This window comes from Malurus melanocephalus, unplaced genomic scaffold (genome assembly GCF_030028575.1).
Source record: "Malurus melanocephalus ecotype Western Australia unplaced genomic scaffold, MMel_1.1 scaffold_37, whole genome shotgun sequence".
Classification (NCBI taxonomy): Eukaryota; Metazoa; Chordata; class Aves; order Passeriformes; family Maluridae; genus Malurus; species Malurus melanocephalus.
Genome location: NW_026623269.1, coordinates 3378448 through 3396569, shown reverse-complemented (window position 1 = coordinate 3396569; position 18122 = coordinate 3378448). Strand labels below are relative to the sequence as shown.

Below are 18122 nucleotides of genomic sequence, written 5' to 3'. Positions count from 1 at the left end.
GGCGGTGCACGGCGTGCRGCTTCCCCGGGCCGGAGTAGCGGGCAGGGCGGCGCGAACAGCCCGGCCATTCCCGATACACGTGTAATAAAGTCCCGAGCCTGCCGGACCAACAAGCCCGTATCTGTGGTTCTACCTGAAAGAAGGTTGTAGCCAGGTGGAGGCCGACCTCTTCTCTCAGGAGACGAGCGACGAGACATAGTCTTAGGATGTGCCAGGGAAAGTTTACGTTGAACATTGGGAAGAATCGCTTCACAGAAAGGGTGATTAGGCATTGGAACGAGCTGCTCAGGGAGGTGGCGGAGTTACCAGCCCTGGAGGTGTTYAAGGAGAGACTGGACCTGGTACTTAGTGCCATGGTCTAGTTGACATGGTGATGTTTCCTTTTAGGATGAATTCGATAATCTCAGGGGTCTTTTCCAACCTAATTCATTCTGTGATTCTGAGGAAAACTCGCTTGTAACGGGGAGGGCAGCAGTCCGGCTGCTCTTCTCCAGCAGCAACGCTGGGTCCATGTCACTCACCTCCCAGGTGCCGCGGTTGTCACCGCTCCGGCCCTCAGGACAGGGGGAAGGCACTGCYTGCTGCGGGACCCCGAGACGCTCTCAGTACCGCGGGGACAAGGGACCGGCCCCCGCCGGCTGCTCCTCCCCGCGGCGGAGCCGCCCCGGCCAACCCCCGGCGGGCGGGAGGGGAGGCGCCTCCGTTCTGCGCCTGCCCGGCACCGCCGCCCACCCCCAGCACCGGCACCGGAGCATCCCGGGCGCGCCTCCGCTACCCAGCGCGGCTGGCTCCGGGGCTGCTTCGCCGGGGSCTTGCCGTGTTTAAGGCCCCGCCGGGATCTCATCGCCGAGGCYTCTGTGAGACCCGCCGCGCACCGCCAGCCAGCATGGACGGGGACAGGGTGGAGATAGACGGCGGGATCATGGAGGGGGTGAGAGCCAGCGGGCCGCGGCTTACCTGGCCCCGGACGGTGGTGAGGGCTGGCCGGGTGGGCGAGAAGTGCCGTAATGCCTGACGAGCGCCGTTTCTCCGTGCAGGGCGGGCAGATCCTGCGGGTGTCCACGGCGCTGAGCTGCCTGCTGGGGCTGCCGGTGAGGGTGCGCCGGATCCGCGCCGGGCGGAGTCAGCCCGGCCTCAGGTGAGACCCTCCCCGGGCGGCCCTGGGGCGCTCAGCCGGTCGCTTACTGCGTGTGGGGACCTCCCGGGCCGGGACACGGCCGCGCAAGGCCTCGGCTGCTCTCTGAAACATTTGTGTTTCCATTGCTTTAAAAGAGCCTTTCACCGGAAAATCCTGTCTTGTCTCACAAGGAGCGAGGGCGGTGCAATGCTGTGGCATGAGCCGGGCTCGGTTCCTTGGCCGGTAACGGGGAGGGCAGCAGCCCGGCTGCTCCTCCTCCGGCGGCGCCCTCAGCGCAGCTCCCGCCCCRGGCCACAGCCGGGCAGGTGAGGGCGCGGCCCGGCCGCCGCCTCGGAAATGCTGCCAGAGGCGCTCAGCGGAACACACGGTTTGAAACACGGAACGCAGTCATGTAATGCCTCAGCAAGGCATGGCTTACCGGGCGTACAATGTATTTATTTCCTAGTGTTGCTACAGTTAGTGTATTTCCAGAGTTAAGGACAGTTGGTGGGTTTCCTGTTTAAATCACCCTATTAAAATTACCCTGACAAGTGGAAACGCACACCCAACAAGGCAGATACGTAACAAATCCGTTAACTTTCTTGTAGTACTGCAGCTGGTTCTGGCTCAGCCAGTACTACTGTCATTATCCCGTTGCACTTCTGTCCAAGCATTTATCACTTTAGGGCAAGCAACTGCTCCTGCATCTCATTTGTCTGTCTGGACCCRTTCTAGTGGGAAAAAAATACCAGAATCCTGCATATTCCAGAATGGCCTGAATGCTGAAGCTTTGGCTCCTGTGAAATCAGAAGTACTGTGGCAATCAGAGTGAATTTCTGATTCTTGTTTGATCTGAAATTTGCAATTGTAGTTTTTCTTAGTTAGTGTTTAGCAGTTCTTTTAATGTAACGTGAGCATGTAGTCTACTTGCACRTATTTTTAACTTTGTATTGTCACTCCAAGGCCTCAGCATCTCTCTGGATTGGAGATTGTTMGAGATCTGTGTGATGGGAAGCTGAATGGTGGAGAAATTGGCTCAACAGAAATAACCTTCACTCCTGGGAAGATCAAAGGTGGAACCCACATAGCAGATACAAAAACAGCTGGGTATGTCTTTGTACGCAGCTTCTGGTAACTTTAAAATTATAGCAGAAGACATGCTAACTAAAATTACGACACTGGGATGAAATCCACCTATCTTTATTTTTGTGGTGAWTACTGTTTCTGTAGTTCAAATTTATGTTTCAAACCCCTATGAGATAATTGTTTTGTTTTGCCAAACAAACTTTTAATTTTGCAAAACTTATTTTGGAGGCTTTTTTATCTCTGTGAAATGTGGAGAGATTCAGTGATAGGGGAATCTTGTATTTAAAAGCGTGTTTTCTATGTCCCTGAGCTCTCTTGTGCAGACCAGCTTCTAAGCAATTTTGTAGCTTGTCTAATTATTTTGCTATTGAAAAAGTATCACAATGTTACTGCTGCCTAAGCCTTTTTTGCTACCTAAATGCATAGTTTTCATGGTCCCATCAGTATACCTAAGATACAATAACTTTTATTTCAAACAGAGCTATTAAAGACACAATTATTATGAGAACTTCCATATTTAGGTTTCCTAAGGACATCACATTATATATTAGTGTTTTTTAAGACTAATTAGTTTATGAATAATTTTAAAAATAAAATACAAATGCAAATGTTCTGGAAAGCCATTTATCTTTCCTCTATAATGATTCTATGGAGTTCTATGGATTATGACTATGACATTTGAGGATCTTGTATTTGCTTTTAGGAGTGTGTGTCTACTCATGCAGGTAGCAATGCCCTGTGTGCTGTTTGCTGCTTCCCCATCAGARCTTCATTTAAAAGGTGGGACAAATGCGGAGATGGCTCCTCAGATAGACTACACAGTCATGGTAGGGAGAAATTCCTTTGCCTTGATGCATCTTCCATGAATATGTATGCAATGTAACTGCTGTTCTTCTCTTGCTCTTACTGCAAGTCTATTTGTAATTATGGAATTAGGCATGGGAATATAACACTGTGTGTGTACTGGATGTAGAGAGCAACCAGTGTTTTTCATGGAATTTCCTGCAACAGCAAATAGTCTCTTTAGTTTTAATTCCTACAGAAAATTTCACTTAAAATGTACTATTGATTTTAGAAATGCTGTGAAGTACTCTTCCTTTTTCYGTGAGAAAATCCTTTTGCACAAAGTGACATTGAGAATGAAGTATGAGGAATGTCAGATAAGCTATATGGATGAATGGATGCGACTGGCTATCACTTTTTTTTAACAATGTAATTGGACTTTTTGTGTTGATCTTCTTTTTGGAGGGGGGAAGGATTGCTTAACATAGTGAGAAATTATCAGTGCAAAATAAATGCATTCTGTTTTTATATGTGTTCACTTTGCAGGTTTTCAAGCCCATAGTTGAAAAGTTCAATTTCACATTTAATTGTGACATAAAAAGGAGGTGAGTTGAGGAGCTGTACAGCAGCAGAGCCAGGCCTTAGTGAACCTGTGTGTGAGCACAGGRGCAGACACAGGGTGCTCTCAATCAAACTGAGGGATGAATTTATAATAYATGAACTAATCTGTGTTAGCTGTCYCTGTGTGTCCTGTCACCATATGATGAATGGGATAGRATTCTTGTCTTTTTTTATTGCTGGGTCTACACCTGCTGTGTAATGTCTCCTGTTGCATTAGGTKCCCATTAGGTTGGTGTTGAGTAGTTAATAAGATGTGCTTTACAAAAGATTACTGTTACAGAACCTAATTCCATTATAAGGGTTTCTAAGGCACACATCAAGAAAATTTATATGTACAGTACAGGGAACATAAAAATGTATAATGAAGTATATGAAGAGCCTTCTGGCCCTTTTTGTGGTGTCCTTGTGATCATTATATTTAATTATATCTGATTACTGTTTCTACATAGGGGCTACTATCCTCAAGGAGGTGGTGAAGTTGTAGTCCAAATGTCTCCAGTCAAAGAGCTGAGCCCAATAAACTTAACAGAACGTGGCACAGTGACAAAGATATATGGAAGAGCATTTGTTGCTGGAGCACTGCCTATCAAAGTAAGTGCTGATAATGGCTCTGGTAGTATCCAACTTCATATAGCTATATAAAATTGCATGTAATCTGCTTTAATTCCTCTAAAGTTTCTGTGTTCTAAGCTAAGCAACCTTATTAAATGGTTTCAGTTTTCATGGTGTAAAAAAATTATGTTGCACATACCTAAAATGTATCCATTGCAYAGCAGTGTGAGGCTAAAAGAGGAAATGAGAATGGCATCCTCAATATCCTTCACAGGACTATTCAAAAGTCTTTAGCGTATATTGAGGGGTATCTTGTATCTGATTTATATATTGTTCATATTCATGTGGAGTATTTTAAATCTGAAATTAGGGCCCTTSTTCWTAGATTTATRGGCACWRTAATAGGTAGAGGTCAGRYKACAATAAGCTTTTCAACCATTGCTAAGGGTATTAGAGCAAGTTAAGGGAAGGGTTAGCCAAAAATAAAAAGGAGAGAAATTTGCCTTATATTGCCATTTTGCTGTTCTTCCTGTCCTGAGTGGTGGGATCTCCTTAAGATTCCTTCTCACATACTGGCTAGGAATTAAAAAAGAAGGAAGAGGAGAAACTGAATTACTTTTAAAGAGATGTGGTCTGCTGGTTTTGGCTTAAAAATCTCCAAACCTATGAATACAGCTATGATTAGATCACAAGAAAGGGATAAGTTTCTTATGTCCCCACTTGCCTGTGATTTAAAGTTGTTACTTTATGTATTATCTCTTACAGAGTATATTCTGCTCATAGTAACTGTGGGGTGGAATTTTTGCAGTTTTGGGGTGGATTTTTTTGGAGTCTGATGTCRTGAGATAAGACTGAAATCTTTTGCTCTATGAATGAAGTTCTTGAATTTCTATTGATATTGAAGTTTCAACATACATTTCTATAATTTGTACAGCATTGAATGTTGGCTTAATTTTATAAAAAAATTTTCAGAAATAAATTATGTTTATTTCTTGCTTGTAGRGGCTTTATAACAATCCTTTGTTTTTCTAGTTAATGAAGTAGCCTCTCTATTCAGAAGTTAATTGTAATAATTAGACTTAAGAGGAAAAAGTATTGTTGTAGTTACATAATTTAATTATAGGTTATGTCTTATCTTGTTAGCTGGCAAAAGACATGTCATCAGCAGCAGTAAGGTGCATCAGAAAAGAAATCAGAGATCTTTACATTAACATTCAGCCTGTCAGAGAACCTGATGATMAAGCCGTTGGGACTGGAAGTGGAATAATGTAAGACAAGTCCAAACTTTCTATTGTTACCTCTAATCTTGCTGGTTCATTAGCTAGATCTTGATTATATATCGGATAAATGAACTGCAATAAGAATGATTTTGTTCTTMATTTTGAATTTTTTTTCTGCTTAGCATTGTTGCAGAGACCTCAACGGGTTGTTTGTTGGCTGGGTCATCACTTGGCAAGAGAGGTAAGAATTCCATGAATTCTTTGAGACTTAACTGAATATACTAATAACGATCAGGAATCTGAAATATCATCTGTTTAAAGGTCTGATGCTTTGAGTGTTGCATTTTTAAATGAATGTCGTTTAGTACTAATGGACAGCAGAAATAAGCAGATTTAAAAATGGAAATTTACAAAAATGACAAAATTGTTAACTTCACCTCTTATCAGAAKGGAATGTTAAGGATCACTGGAGAATCACCAAAAATATTTCTGAACTTTAGGAACATAGACTTTGTGGTTTGTCTGTGAAGTTTTTCCTCAAGAATGAATCTAGATTAAAATGAATAGAAGTGATCTTGGTTTTAAATGATTTGAATCAATTTTTTTCTGACTAAGTGAGGCTACTTTCTACTGCCTAGGAAGTATGAACTATATATCAGCATAAGATGGGAAGGATTTTGTTAAGCAGACATTTGGGACAAGAGCATGAAGATAAGGTTTAAAAAGTTGATTTCTTAGGTTCCTTTTTTAATTTTGTATTTTTAAAGTTTTAAATAGTCATTTTCAGCTTTCTAATTTCTCTGTTAGGAAAGAATTCTGACAAAGTTGGCATTGAAGCAGCTGAGATGCTGCTTAAGAATCTTAAACATGGTGGAACGGTGGATGATTCTCTGCAAGACCAAGTAAGGTTCCTGTAGGTTTACATGAAGTTGAAGTAGCAAGTACTTGTAAACTATATGGATCTGAACAGGGAAAGAGCAAGGTGTTAGTTAGAAGTCTTAGAGATGTGTAGTCACTACATTAGGATTAGCAAATTACATACAGTTCTTAGGAAGCACAAATGCTCTTAGCTTTGCACTAACACCCTCAAATCTTCCCTTTCTTTGACTCTCAGGAAGCATTGCAGAAAGAGGCAGGAATTTGCTTCTATTYGGCATTCCATGCAGTGCAGTGAAAACAGCTCCCTGCTTACATATAAATAATAATACTAAGGGAAGGTATTACAGAATATCTAGGACWTGCTCCCATTTATCTGGCTCACCTAACTTCATTTGAGAATGAAGGCCCTCCACTGCTTTATCTTAGCCTGATAAGAATCTTGGGCTGGATTGGCTAGGATGACTTTACCTCTTAGATGTAAAAGCCTGGCTTACAACATTATGTAGTATAGTAAGTATTTAAGTCTTGGACTCATCCTGCTTTTTTCAAACCACACAAGTTCAATTGGTGGGAACAAGCCACAGCCAGAGTCACTGTGTATGGGAGCTGCTGAGTTATATCACACCTTACAGTATTCTTGTTGTGGTGATATCTGTAAGTCAAATCAAAGGTTTTTAAGTTCTGTCTAGTAAATATGTGATCAGGAAGTGCTAGAATTAAAGTACCTCTTCCTGAGTTTCCCTCCATATCTATTAATCTGGAGTCTGACATGAGTTTGGGGAATTCTGGGGCAATATGGTGGGGGAGAGCAAAGTTAATTGTAATAACAATCAATAACAAGGAATAATAACAAATAATAACAAGGAACTCAGTATCTTGAATTCAGGGGMAAACTCCACTGTGGAAAAGTAGCCCTTCCATAACAGGCATTACAGTACTAATCTCCAAACTTCTGGAGCCTCGGTTCACTCTTAAAACTCAGCTTCATGAACTTTTATGAAACTTGGATGACGACATATTTTATATCTACAGGCATTTTGCATGTTTTGGTTGAGTTTTTTTTAATCAGCAAGTTCCTAGAATCTGAAGAATTACTTAATTACCGTTCCCTCTGTTTCAGCTGATCATTTTTATGGCACTAGCAAAGGGAATGTCTAGAGTGAAAAGTGGACCAATTACACTTCATACTCAAACAGCTATACACTTTGCAGAGCAGCTAACAAAGGTGAGTCCAAAAGTTCAGGAAGTTTTACCTATCAGTTGTCTTCCAGTAACTTGGCAATGAACAATTCATCAGGCAGTGCAAGCTGAGCTTGATCATGGAGGGCAAGCATTGATAAAACAATTGCTATAATATTTACATGGGAGTTTTCCTGTAGAAAGTGAGYGTACTCTAGAGATAAAGGCTTTTAGAATGGTTAGTTACTTTTATGACCTTTGGTTAAATATTTTTTTAATTAAATCTGTCAAAGCTGTAATGTACATAAACACATGGTAATGTGATTATTGGACATCGGATAKTGAATATTTTAACTGCTGTATGTGATAAGTTAATTAGTGATGTATTTCTAATCCTCTTTTAGGCCAAGTTTACTGTGACAAAATCAGAAGAGGAAGACCCCACTAATGATACCTACATCATTGAGTGCCAAGGAATGGGGATGATAAACCCAAACTTGTAGGGTTAAAAAAATTTTTTTWAAATGGTAGCAAGCTGCCAAAAGCAACACTTAACATACCTCAGTGATGTATTGCACTACACTTAATGGATGTATAATCTGCCTGGRGAGGAGAAGCCTCCTGTCACATCAGAGTGATTTAACTTGAAGGTTGATGTCAGGCTTTTTCTTGGTGTGGTGAGAATCTGTCATGTGAAAAAGGAAAACTTTACCTTTTTTTTTTTTACTATTAGCAGCAAAATGAGTAGCAACAGGACAGCAAATAGAATATATTGTATGTCTGCAAGAGCTTCAGTTAGAAGCTTTGAAATCTCAACTTTACCTAAGTAGAAAATAACTATTTAAGATCAGTATTTCTTTCCCTTATAAAAATGTTTTATTCTCTGCAAACTTTTATGTTATGAGGTACATAGARTGAAATGCACCATCAAATCTGTATTGCTGTTCTTCCTTAGCCATTTGCTTAAATAATAAAGCAGTATCACCCTATAAAAGGCTGGTATTTATATGTGCTGTTATCTCAGCAGGTTTTGCTTGGGAAAGGTGGATACAAAATAMCTTTTCAGCAGTGTAATTTCTTTTTCTYYCTACAGAARGAAGAATAAATGCATAARATAATCTTTAAAATCCTATTTTTTCATCTATTTTAAAAAGCCTTTTCAGGCAGGCTATAACAATGTTCCACATTACAGCCCTCCCAGATACCAAGAACTAACTTCATTATATGATTTTATTTTCTAGTTACATTTGTCCTTGTCACTTAGCATACTAACTGAGGCTACATTTTCACTGAGGTGGTGGTTTGTTCTTGAGGTGAGTTGTTTCACTGAGGTGTGGAGGGAGTATTTAATATCAGCTGAGTTAGGGTGCTTTTGAACGCACATATAGACACAGATGTCTATGTGTATGGACATGGAGCACTATAAATACCCAGTTTGTATAGACATATAAARTCCAGGTATGTTATCCCCATCTGGGGATTAAGTAAAGAAGACCTTCTACCAGGCTGGTCTTGATTTCTGAAGTAGAAGGAAGGTAAAAGGAGAAATGAGGCACARTTTGTTTTGCATATGAAGACCTGAATCACAGAGTTGGAATCTGTAAAAATGTACTCTGGAAGTTTGAATTGCTTTCCAAGTATCCACAGCCCATCCTGCAGCCATGSTCTAAGATCCTTCTTCCTCAGTTGTGACTACTGAACCTAACAGCTAAAGACATAACTTGAGGCATTGTTTGCTGTACTAATTAAGATAATTGTATTACTATGCATTTCTAATAGCAAGAAAATCCTTTCCTAATACCCGAAAACATTCATCCACTATCTGCTTAACAGTATCTCTCTTCCTAGGGTTGTTCCCTTAGTGCAAAGGAATGCTATTAATTTCCAATTATTTTTCTCTAGTACTGGGAATAGTCTCAAGGGGGCAATAGACACCCACTGAAGTATGTTTGGCAATCAACAGGCAATCAACATCCTTTGAAAAGCACATCTCTGAGTTACTTGGCTGTGCTGCTAAAGATTTTCAGTATTTCCTTGCTGAAGAATGTATTCTGAATGTATTTAAAAAAAAATCAAAACCTTGAAAGAAATTCCTGAAGAAGTTGCTGTCTGTGCTGAAGAAAACAAGCTCTTATAAACCACATTTCAATGGATCTTTACCTATTTCCAGTATTCAAAGAATTAATATATTTGACTTGKTTTTTACATATGCAGATTTTSYTACCAGTGAAAGTCTTGAAAAWTTTTTTAMAAAAAATCACAAAATAATAATTCARTTGAACAAAATAATCCCATTGAAAATCTGAAGTGCAATTTTTGCCTTCCAAACAGACATAGAAAAACATGTAAATGCTCAGCCAACACATTTAACAAAGATTAAAAAAATCCAGACTACCAGAAGAATACCTACTTTTGGTTAACGTACGATAAAAAGCAGCTCAGCAAGCCTGACAACCCTCGCTGCACCTCCCTGAATCAGCAAGTCTGGTCCTTGCAGGCCCGTTCAAGTACCCAGCCCTCGCTCCTTGCTCAGGGGCATTGGGCACAGGAGAGGCTGGAGGGCTGCCTSCTCCTTGCTCACCTTTGGCAGGGTGAAAGCTGTCCCCTAATGCCACCCCCCGCAGTTCCTCCAGATTGGAGGAACCTGGAGCTGATTTGACAAGGCTTTACATGCAACCTTTTTCTCCTCGGGGATTAGAGGATCTCTAGATGGGAGTCTATCCACAATAGGTTTTACTCCTCAGTAAGATGAAATTCCCCACATTGTTACTCCCTGCTATACACATACACACACAGAGAATTTTGTCAGCCAGGCCCAATTCACATCCTGTCACCTCATAGTAACCTCCTAGTAGGAAATGTTTATCTTTTTCWAGATATAATAATTAATTACTCTCCATTACAAATATACTTCTAACTGAGGCAATAAAAAACATAAAATAAATTTGGGACTACTGGTGTCATTTATATTCTACCACGTTCCTACTTTCCCTTTTTGATCGGGTTCTGCACCACAAAATGTAATTCCTCTGGGTTTACATTTACTTTCAATTCCCTTGATTTTAAATCTACAAGTCAAAATGCAGACCTTGTTACATCACATTCCTTCATTGCATGTGCTGTATGTACTTAGGCTTAAATTTTACATGATAATTAATTCTTTAGTGCAGAGTGTGCAAATTAGTTGCTGTTAGTAAGTGGTGTAACTTTTTTTTAAACATCCTGCCCTTTCTGAATATTAACTGATATTTACAGCACATTACTTGAAGTTTTTTAACTTCCATTTCTATCCATTTACAATCATGTAATTTTTAACTATAAGGTTGGCTTAAATCACTTGTGAGAATGTATTAACCTTTTGTTCAGGAAGAGATGAGACATTACTTGCACCTGCTCTACAAATATGAACAGGGTTTTCTTATGTTAATCAGGCACATTTGAATCTTATATAAAAACTTCAGTGTGGGTGTATAGATACAACTAAGATGCTTACATTTAGTGCTGCTCAAACAAGCAGTGGCAATGACTCAGAAGTTCTATGTACCAGGGAAATTGGATAAATCCTCTCAAACTGTGTGTCTCTAGTGTACTTGTATGAGAGAGAATTGTGTTTGCATGAATGCAATGATCAGAGGCACTGCACTGACATGTGGCGTCTGGAGTTGCAAGACAAGGGTGTTATATGCAGCCAGTTACAAGAAGTTCTCCAGGAAATACTGCACTCTKGTTCTGGCTGAACTCTGTTACTCTCAAAAAGCATATTTTTGAACCTTTTCTCCTCTCATGCCCTTAGATCCACTGGTGACTTTTCCTCTTCTGCGCCCAGGCATCTCGTTCTGGTCACTAAAATGTTAGCAACATATTTACTATTTTCTAGTCCTTGCTGGTAATACTGCAAGGTCCCGTTTTGGGCCCATACATACAAGGAGGASACCAGTGGTGAAGTTGTTCTGGGGCTGGAGCTCTGTGAGGAGAGGCTGAGGGAAGGGACTCAGCCTGGGGAGGGGATGGATTCAGGCACCTACCAGCAAATGGCCACTGCCTGCACAGAGGTGATGGAGGAGATGGAGTCCAGCCCATGGTGTGTGATAGAGGGTGGGAAGCACAAAAGAGAATCTCAGGCTGGCCAAAGGCCTCACTGACCCAGCGTGAGCCCATGGCTCACCCTGCATTGTGCAGCAGTTTTGACCAAAGCCCTTCTGTGATCCCGTCCCACCTTACCCTATGACACCGAAATCCCCGTCTGCCAACTAGTGATCATCCAAAAATAGTGTGAAAGAGTTCTCTAAAATATTCCAGTACAGGTTATCTATAACTGACAATGCTGAAATCAACCACAGGCTAAATAAAACACTACACTAAACAAAGGTGCATATRGGGAAAAATTATCAAAACAAATTCTTTAGAATGGAAACAATGAAGAAATTTTTTTCAGAATTATGGCTGCATCTTGAATTCAAAATAAGTGACTGCAAACACAGACATCAAATTTGTTGGTGGTTGAAGAGAATCGGAAGTAATATCAATATCTAATAATTGAGTAAGATAAGTCAGCTAAAAAGGGCTTTTCTAATATTTGGCTACGGAGATGTCAGTAAAGACAGGGAAAACAAGTGACAGCACAATCCTGTTAAAACTTACGCAGAACCGGAATTTTTCTTTTAATCCCAGATTTTCTATTACCTTGAAGACCAAAGTTCAAAGCTTAGGAAATTTTAAGCACACTGATAAGTGTGCTTAAAAGCTAAAAGCTCTTGTGGAGTATGCACATGGAGAAGGTCACACTACAAGCTGTGTGATGGAGTTTTTGTCCAGGAGGCTTTTTGTGTGATGCTTTCCAAATCCAAGGTATTTGGGATCCCATAATGATATCTCCTAGAATAAGGAACCCTTATTTGAAAATCACAAATAATAACTCAGTCTTTTTCTTCACGTATAACTATTTTAGGATTAAATTTTAGACAAATTTTCTTCCACATCATGCAAGTTTTCAAGGATCCATAAGAAGAACAAATAATAGATCAGAAAACAGCTAATATTATTTTTCTGTGTCTCCTTCTAGAGGTATTTTTCTAGCTACTTAAGATTTTCATTACCAGATAAATGATACCTGTATAAATTTGTGAAAGGATTTAATTATTTTTTTCATATGGAAACTCTCTATAAACAGCATTTTATGTGCACTGCACTCCACTAGTTTATATGCCAGCTGATGTGAAGTTGATACAACTCSTGTAATCCAGAAATGCTCTCGAACAGATCATGTTATCTCAGCTATTAATGTTTGTAGCATCAGAACAAAGTCAGGCTTCTGTTACTTCTTTACTGAAATGTAACTGAAGATGGAATTTGGGCAATAGGCATAAATTAAAAATATTTTCAGATTATATCATTTGGCAAAGAAAGGAGGGGAGAGCAAGCAATGAGTCTAAACATGATTTCCATCCCTCTTATTCTACCATCATCTCCCCCAAATTTTCCACATAYAACTATGATTTTAAATCCTACTTCACTGTAATGGCTTGCTAAGGAATACTTTACAGCAGCTGTTTTATGCTCACTCAATATACCTTTCAGCTATGAAAACTTACCAATTATATTGCTTTTTACAAAAGTTACTCCTTTCTTCCCCTGCTCTGTTTCTTAAGATTCCTTAGACATTTCCTTTCTCCCTGATTAAGGATAGGTTGAAAGTTAGATCCTCTATTKGCACCTATCCATTTTAAGACACAAGCATAAAGAAAGAGTCTCAGTTCCCAGCTATTAAATTCACAGAATATCCAAGTAAGTCAAAGTTGTGCTCTGAAGCAGCCCTGGAAAGCACTGGGTCTGACTGAACAGGAATATCAACATGTGCTGACAAATCTTAGATAGCTACAGTGGACTCGTCATCAGAAATGAGGATAAGCACATGGCCYCCTTATGTTTAAGTGATTTTGAGGTGCTTTATAAATATCTTTTATCAGAACAGGATTGTTAGCATTCTCTGCTCTGTGGGAGAGTTCATTTTCATAATCAAATTATCAGATGTAAAACCATAAAGGAAGGCTCTGTGAGTTAAGYTGAACTGTATGAACTCAAAAGAGGACTTAAAAATAATTACATTTTATACAGACCAGCAAATCTTGGGCCTTCTATCTATTCAATCCTTTCATCTTTTTATTACTCCTTGTTACCACATCACAGCTCTGGGCTTTGAACTTCAGCTCCTCAGTTTGAACACTGATTTTGCTGCAGACCATGGAGTTCTCAGCTGAAACATTCTTAGCATTACCACTACTGTGGTTTTTCCCTCTTTCCATTCCAAAATGTAGAAGTCTCTGTTCTCAACAGCCTTTGAAAAGAACTCATAATTCTGTATTTGTCCTTGCCTGGTTTTCAGTTCTGAAAAGGAATTATTTAAAAAAACAACAAAAAATCTGTCTAAGCTGCTGATTTTGCTGGAGGGTAAGGAAAAGATCAATGCAGCTGTTTGATGGAAATATTCAAATGTGCTGATTTCTTTCACCTTATTAATTACAACTTGAACAAAATTTTCAAACTTGACGGACTGCTGGAGAAAAACAATTGGTTTAGAAGTTTATATCTTTCAATAGGACAGGGATTGCTTCCATGTAAAGTTGAGAATATTTACATACCTGTATGAAGTCTTGTTTCCAGAAGCAGCTATTTGTTCCCCCACTGAAGTTTACAATTTTTGTGGCATGCTCAGTTCCTCTGAAATTGAGGACATAGTTAAGTTTCTTGGCCTTCTTTTTTATAATCAGTTGTAAAACCTGCACAACTGAAGACAGATTTGATTAACAACAATGGAATATACTATTTAGAATTGGTTAAGATAATACAAAAACCATACACTAAATAAAAAATACTTTATATATTAACCCTTTTTGCCTGCAGTAAGAAATAAAGGTAACTGAATAAATGATAGCCACCTTCACAGAGAAAAGGTCAATGTGATGTTGAACTAACTTCCTTTTAACATACTTTGGTCAGTCAGCACAAAAAGTTTTAAACTCTGTTTTTAGACAGATTTGTTTGCTTCCGTCTTATAGGATGGTGACCTCCAGGACAAGATTTATGTCCTCTGACTGCAAGCCAGATTCCTGTATCCTGTTTATTATTTAATATGTGCTCTGTAAAATAAGCTCAATTCAAATGCTTTSCCATTTGATCAAGAGTCAAACCCAAGCCCACATTTAGACAGAATTTAGGTGTTTTATCAATGATTATTTAATGATTCTGAAACAATGAAACTTTCATCCATATGAGCAYCCCAATCACCATGGTTATCATGCAGGAAAAAAGGAGAGCCTCTTTCCCACAGCAAATTGGACAACTAGTGACTGTTGTAATTTGTAGGGACTGGTGRTTAAATCTCTTCTGGCAGAGGAAGAAGTTAACACCTGGATCTCTTACTTCCTGGGAGGTGCTTTAATGMACATATTGTGAAAAGAAGGACCAGAAACCAGAACCTCTTGTTCTGGTTGTTAAACAACTATTGTGACTATCTGATGAARAACCTGTTGGTCCCTCACAATACAAGATTACAAATGGAAGGAATGACATTCCTGCAGGAAGAACTGAGTTTTGAACCTACCCACATACCAYTTAGGTCTCAGTAACAACCACCAAGGATTTGGATGGTTCCCTGTTCCACCACTCATGGGCTGCATCGTCAGCCTGGGAGCACAAACCGAGGCTCCCACTGGCTCAGAGCCAGCCACCAAAATCTAACCATTTTTCTTTAAAACTTCTCCCACATATAACTGTATGAAATTCAAGTTTCCAGTAAGTCATAGCAGGCTGTTTCCAAGAGCCTCTACTCCCCTGGACAAGTAGTATGGGTAAGAGAAATAAGGAAAAAATTGAGCAGAAGAAAATCTCAGCAAAAAGTTGCACAATTTTCCATAGGATCTCATGAAATATTACAAAATTTCTGACACTTAGCAAGTTTAAAATTACCCTACTTATCTAAGCTTGATTTCTATCTTTTTCTTTCTTTYTCTTTCTTYYYTYTCTYTYTCTTTCTCTCTCTCTTTCTCTCTAGTCACCATTGACTCTCCTTGTATCCCTGGTTTTAGCATGTAAGTCTGTGCAGAAGTGAGCAATGCCCATTTCCTGCACTGCAGACTATCAGCTTCTCCATCTTGCAGACTCAGTTGCAGTTGTGCCAAGTACTTATGACAAATAGAATAATTTTTTTAAATTATCTTTTTCACTTGTTTTTTTTTTTATTTCCTTTTCTGCTTCTATATATATTGTCTATGTTCTGCTTTCAAGTTCATTTCTTTCCTGCTTTATGTGCATTTCTCACCTTCTCTCCAACTTTACACTTCCTTTTCCCCCCTTCCTCTCACATTCACATCTACTTAGAGAAACATTACAATAGCAAAGTATTGTTAAACTACAGAATTAGAAGTACAGTCTGGCTCCAACTAACCTTGGTCCTTGTAAAACCACTTTACTTCCTGAAAACCACAACTGGAGATACAGAAAACATTCAAGGACATATCTGTAAGCCCTCCTACAGTGTAAATGAGCAGAGACTCAGTTCCTGTGAATGCAGCACCAGCCTCTGCCTACAGAGACAGCTGCACAAATGGTGGTTCATGACATYGTATGAAATAGAGGGAATATTGGAATAGGGGATTCACATTTTTTTCTGTTTTAATAGAGAAAAGACACATCCTCCTACAGAATTGGGTTGGGTTTTTTGCATCAAACAATTTGTCATTTAAACCACATGAAACTGAGGCAAATGAAGCTCATGCATATAATACTGTAGCTGAGCCTATGTTTATGGTCAAGTTCCTGGAGCCAGCTGCACCCACAGAGCCTGAAGGGACAGACTTTCATGGGAACCTGGCTATGGCTGAGTCACTCCCCCTGGCAAGGTCTTGGCTCACTCAACTTAGACAAAGCGAGATTTAATGTGTAGGCAGCATGGATTATCTGGGAGTTCTGGCTCAAGTGAGCTAAAAAATAGAGTCAGCCAAATACCATTCTAACAAAAACGGAATCCTATTGTATACATGGAGATTTGTGAGGGCTTGCAATTACCTTTCAGTCCTTAGCAAAATAATGGTCCATTGACAACAGACATAATTGGAAGAACAATGTTTTTCTTTTACTACTCCTTGTTTAGGTGACAGAATAGTCTTCAGAGTATGACTAAGACTTCATCTAAACTGCTGGGAAGCTGGGATGGAAATTTCACAAAATTACTTGCATGAGATTCCTGAGGTTTCCCAACTTCATCCAGGAAAAGAATGAGACTGGTCTTTCTCACATAAATGTAAGACTGAGCTTCAGTTAAACYAAGATATACAATATCCATGAAAAGCCCAGAAAGAAAAGATTAAAGAAAATGTRTTCAGAACAGTGTTTTAGAATAGTCTCTTTCCCAACATTTTGCTTTTACATATGCTTTATCTATCCTGCGCTCAAATTACCGCCATATGAGGAAGAGCRCTCTTCTTTCTTCCTCAGCAGAAGTAATAAACAGAGCAAAACCTACTCTGGCACAGCTTTATAACTGCATGCAGAGAGAGACATTATTTCCCCCTTCAATCTTAGAAGCAAACAGTTGTGGTGTTGGTGGGGATGACAAACACCCAAATTTAGGTCAGGGGATTAAATAGCTGCAAGGATATCTGGCAGAGAACACCATAGTTATGCTCCTCTAAAAAGGCACTGCTGTTAGCTAACATGCACTTTGATGTTACACAGATAGATGAGATGTGTAAAGCAGCTGACTCTAGATTATCATGGGAAAATCATTTCCTAAGAAATTTCTTTATGAGAAGAGAGTAGGAAGACAAACAGCAACTTTGCAGATTTATGTTCTCAACTCGTGGATTTTGACACAAGGTCTTGGGGGTTTATGTATTTTTAGTGGTTGAGCAAGTGAGTGTTCATACAAGACAACAGGAGCAAAATGTGTTCTTAACCAACTTGCTGTTTCAAAACAATACTGGGAAGATGCTGACACGCCAATATGTACCACTTGTACAGCAAATCTGCTGAAAGCCACTTGGAGCACACGTTCATTGACAGCACTGCATCTGCTCCCTGGGTTCCTTAGGAAAAGGCTCCGGTTTCAGACTGTGGCTTTCTCCAGGGGCAGTGGGCACTGAATTATCATCATGCAGCTCACAGCTGGGGATTTGTCCTGGTTGTTTCACCCAGCTGGACTTTTGGCTAATGCAGCTGCTGAGGTGGCGGACACTGGAGAGGCGTTGCACCAGTCACACAGGGAAGCTGTGTGTACTGGAGTTCATGGGACATGAYTGAGATGGTCATAAGACTAATCCAGAGCGGATGTACAAGTGAGAATTTTCAAACAGGAAAGGAGCAGAAKTGTTTTCTGTAACTAACGCTGAACAAGAAGTTAGAACTTCTCTTTTACTCAATGCTTATTTATTAAAACCAGAATATTCTGACCTTGCCCTACATAAGAGATTCTTAGAACTTATAATAGTGAACAAATCTATATTTTCACAGGCTTTTGATGATATTGGTGATTTATGGATGGCTCATCCTAAATGCCATTTGCAATATGCTGGAAAAGGATATGGCTGCAAAGCACTGCAGGGCAATGTTAGGAGAGACATAGTCCATCATGACATCTTCCTTTGTAAGGGCTGAATTCTGTATCCTTTGTGATCTCTGACAGTACAGGT

At 39.8% G+C, this 18122-nt stretch overlaps 1 protein-coding gene across 1 annotated transcript; it reads left to right on the top strand.

Annotated features, from left to right (window-relative positions):
- Nucleotides 1-705: 705 nt before the first annotated feature.
- Nucleotides 706-8526, top strand: RTCA (RNA 3'-terminal phosphate cyclase). Its single transcript, XM_057364307.1, has 11 exons — nucleotides 706-931; nucleotides 1038-1138; nucleotides 2081-2224; nucleotides 2907-3030; nucleotides 3533-3591; nucleotides 4057-4198; nucleotides 5303-5427; nucleotides 5562-5620; nucleotides 6187-6281; nucleotides 7379-7483; nucleotides 7842-8526. The coding sequence occupies exons 1-11, from the start codon at nucleotides 887-889 to the stop codon at nucleotides 7938-7940; spliced, it is 1098 nt and encodes a 365-aa protein (XP_057220290.1). The 5' UTR covers nucleotides 706-886; the 3' UTR covers nucleotides 7941-8526.
- Nucleotides 8527-18122: the final 9596 nt, after the last annotated feature.